Below are 2,994 nucleotides of genomic sequence, written 5' to 3'. Positions count from 1 at the left end.
GAGATCTGTCTGAGTGCGATGCGCACTGTCTGGGGAATGGACACGCTTGAAGCTCTGACTCGGGGGGGATGGGAGGGCATGGGCAATATACATAACCTGAACTTTTGTACCCCCATAATAAGCTGAAATAAAATAAACAAACAAAAAAAAAGAGAGAGAGAGAGAGATCTGTCATGTGAAAAGGAAACAGCTAAGCAAAATCCCTGGGTGCTGCCAATTCCTGGTCACCCATTTGGAGACACAAGTTCCCCACTAACAGCCCAGTCACACTAGCCACTGAGTCACTCGTGTGTGTACCCTAAACCTTTCCAGTAACCATAGGCAACCCTGGGTTATACAGCTCACATGACACCACTATACTTAAAACTGCTTCCATAGGCACTTCCAATATCTGTGTTCCCGCGGTCCAGGGCAGCCTATAAAAGGGAAGGAAGACGGCTCAGCTCCCAGAAGGAGGCCAGCGCTAGCGAGTTCCCAGCCTTCACGCTCTGCTCACACTCGGCTGCCTGTCCAGCATCATGAGGGGCCTCGTGGCTGCTCTCCTCGTCCTCCTCTGCACCGTGGCCCTCTGCTCCTGTGCCCAGGGTGAGTCTGTCGTCCGTGTGCCTTTGACGGTTGCTCCCTGGCCAGAAGCCAGACCACATCTCCCAGTGCCAGGGCCTGAGAACCCCCACGTGAAATGAGGGACCCTCAAATGGGGTTTCAGACTGACATCATTGTTTTCTTTAGAGGATTCAAAAGGAGTCTCTTGATCTAGGCTGTAGGATGGGAGTCGGGAGAGATTTTATCCTACTTTTTAGGTGAGATTATCGAAGCCTAATCCATTGGGTTATTAGCAGGAGGTAGAATTCCAGTCTGTTTAGTTCCCACGGGTGCTGGTAAGTTTTAGAATTATCTCAGTGGTCTCCCAGAGTTCAACCCCTTGGGTGACTCATAAGAGATGGCCTTACTTTTCTCAGCTATCTTATGATTTAATAGATAAGGGAAAAAATGTCCCCAAAGAGAGTTAGGAGAAGGGAGTAGACTATTCAGAGCTTGGTTCCCCGTAGGGTAAGATAAAGACCAAAATGCTGAGACAAAACCAAAGACAGGACTAAGGAAATTAATGTGAAATAAACCAACAAACAAAAAGCCAAGTTATTTCCAGTTATCTTTTCCCCCAAGCCTCAGCTGTGAGCTATGCTGTCTCTCTCCGCTCCTTCTGACCCTTTCAGACTTGCCTGTTCTGAGCAACTCTTTGTCCTGTTCCTTCAGACAGTGCCAGCGCAGCCACCTGCTGCTTCTCCTTCACCTCCCGGCAGATACCCCGCAAATCTGTGGTCGCCTATCAGAAGACCAATGACAATTGTCCCACACCTGGTATCATGTAAGTATCAATCCCTGTCCATCCCAGGAGACACAAGACTCACATGGCTGGGGGCGGTGGGGGGGTCACTACCCGCAGGAATCAGATCGGGGAGAAGCTTGCAAGTGGGCCAGCTGACGGACAAGGAGCCATCCCGGGAGGGCTCAGCCCTCTGCGGTCCTATGTGCGTGCAGGGCACTGAGAGAGGCCACTGGGCTGTCCCCTGACGTGGGTTGTGGCCTGCAGGGAGTGAGGGAGGACCTGCCGAGGCGTAGAGGGAAGAGAGGAGAGAAAGAGATAGCAGAAAGGAGAGGTGGCCCAAGGGAGTCCTTGTAACTCACTCAGAGAAGGACTGAGGGCCCCTGAGATTTGGGGGACGATTTATCGATAAAGTGGACTAGCCTGAGCTGCCCACAGGGATGAAGATGCGGGGCCCACAGGTGGTCAAGAATGTCCTTACTCATTCTCTGTGCAATGTCTCTGCCCTCTGCACAGCTTTGTCACAAAAAGGGGCCGGCAAATCTGTGCCAATCCCAGCAATGCCTGGGTCCAGGACTACATCAGGGACCTGGAGCAGAACTCCTGAGTGGTCAAGAAGAAACCAGTTGAAGGTGTGGGCAGATTGGGAAACGTCCCTGCAACACCAGAAATCCTTTCTCCTCTGGGCACCTCCCCTCCCCACTAACCACATGCTGAAATCTTTCTTAAATTTAACTTAGTTAAGCTACTTAAATATTGTAAATCACTTTACCCACTTGATGTTTCCTCTGAGAAACTGTGTGACATCCTCTTGTCCCTAACCCCCTTCCCACCCAATCATACAGTGGTGGATTCGAGTTCAGGTGCTGGTGAATGATTGTGCTCCTCTCTCTAGGTAGACTTCCGACCAAATCCACCAACAGATGCTTACTGAGTTTTTATGAGCCCCTTACTCTGTAAAGAATGTCAATAATAAAGATTCTTTTTGCTCTCTAAAGTAAACCTTGGATTTCTGGCTATTCTTTTGTTTTTGTTTTCCTGACAAACCACGTCCATTGGTTGGAAGGAACGGGAGGGAATGCTTAGGGGCATCCAAGTAGGAAGGGAAAGCAAGAGAGAGGATAAATGTCATTCCAGTGACACCAGACTTTGCACCAGGGACACATTCCTCATAGTCTGATAAAGAAGCAAAGTACTAAAAACAAACATGCATTTATATGCACCAAGGAAATCTGCCACTTGAATGAACACCAAAGCAAGGCATTCTTTCATGTATATTTATGCCTTTTCATAAATTTAGCTTTCTTAAGAATAAAGACTAACAGTTTTTGAAGACTTACTATGAACCACACCCTGCGCTAAGAGATTTATATGCATTATCCAGTCTTCAAAATATCATGTTGTATATACTCTGATGATCCCCATTTGCCATATGAGGAAACAGAGTTTCAGAGCGTTTAAGAAACTTGCTTAGGATCAGACATCTAGTAATGTTGGAATCAAACCAACATAGCACAGCAAGTCCCACACTCTTAATCAGCCGCTAGGAGAGCATCTCTTAACCTGTCCGTGTCCCACAGGAAACAGATTTTGCAGAAATACACAATTCCCTGATAAGAGAGAGCCTCTTCTGAGCAAACAAAAGCCAACCTCTAAGCAATGGCAAGATG

At 48.0% G+C, this 2,994-nt stretch overlaps 1 protein-coding gene across 1 annotated transcript; it reads left to right on the top strand.

Moving 5' to 3' along the window:
• Positions 1–416: 416 nt before the first annotated feature.
• Positions 417–1,949, top strand: CCL18 (C-C motif chemokine ligand 18). The gene is made up of 3 exons (XM_069482301.1): positions 417–585; positions 1,255–1,366; positions 1,841–1,949. The coding sequence occupies exons 1-3, from the start codon at positions 519–521 to the stop codon at positions 1,929–1,931; spliced, it is 270 nt and encodes an 89-aa protein (XP_069338402.1). The 5' UTR covers positions 417–518; the 3' UTR covers positions 1,932–1,949.
• Positions 1,950–2,994: the final 1,045 nt, after the last annotated feature.

The sequence above is a fragment of the Eulemur rufifrons genome, chromosome 9 (assembly GCF_041146395.1).
Source record: "Eulemur rufifrons isolate Redbay chromosome 9, OSU_ERuf_1, whole genome shotgun sequence".
Taxonomy (NCBI): Eukaryota; Metazoa; Chordata; class Mammalia; order Primates; family Lemuridae; genus Eulemur; species Eulemur rufifrons.
This window is presented reverse-complemented; position numbering and strand designations above follow the sequence as displayed.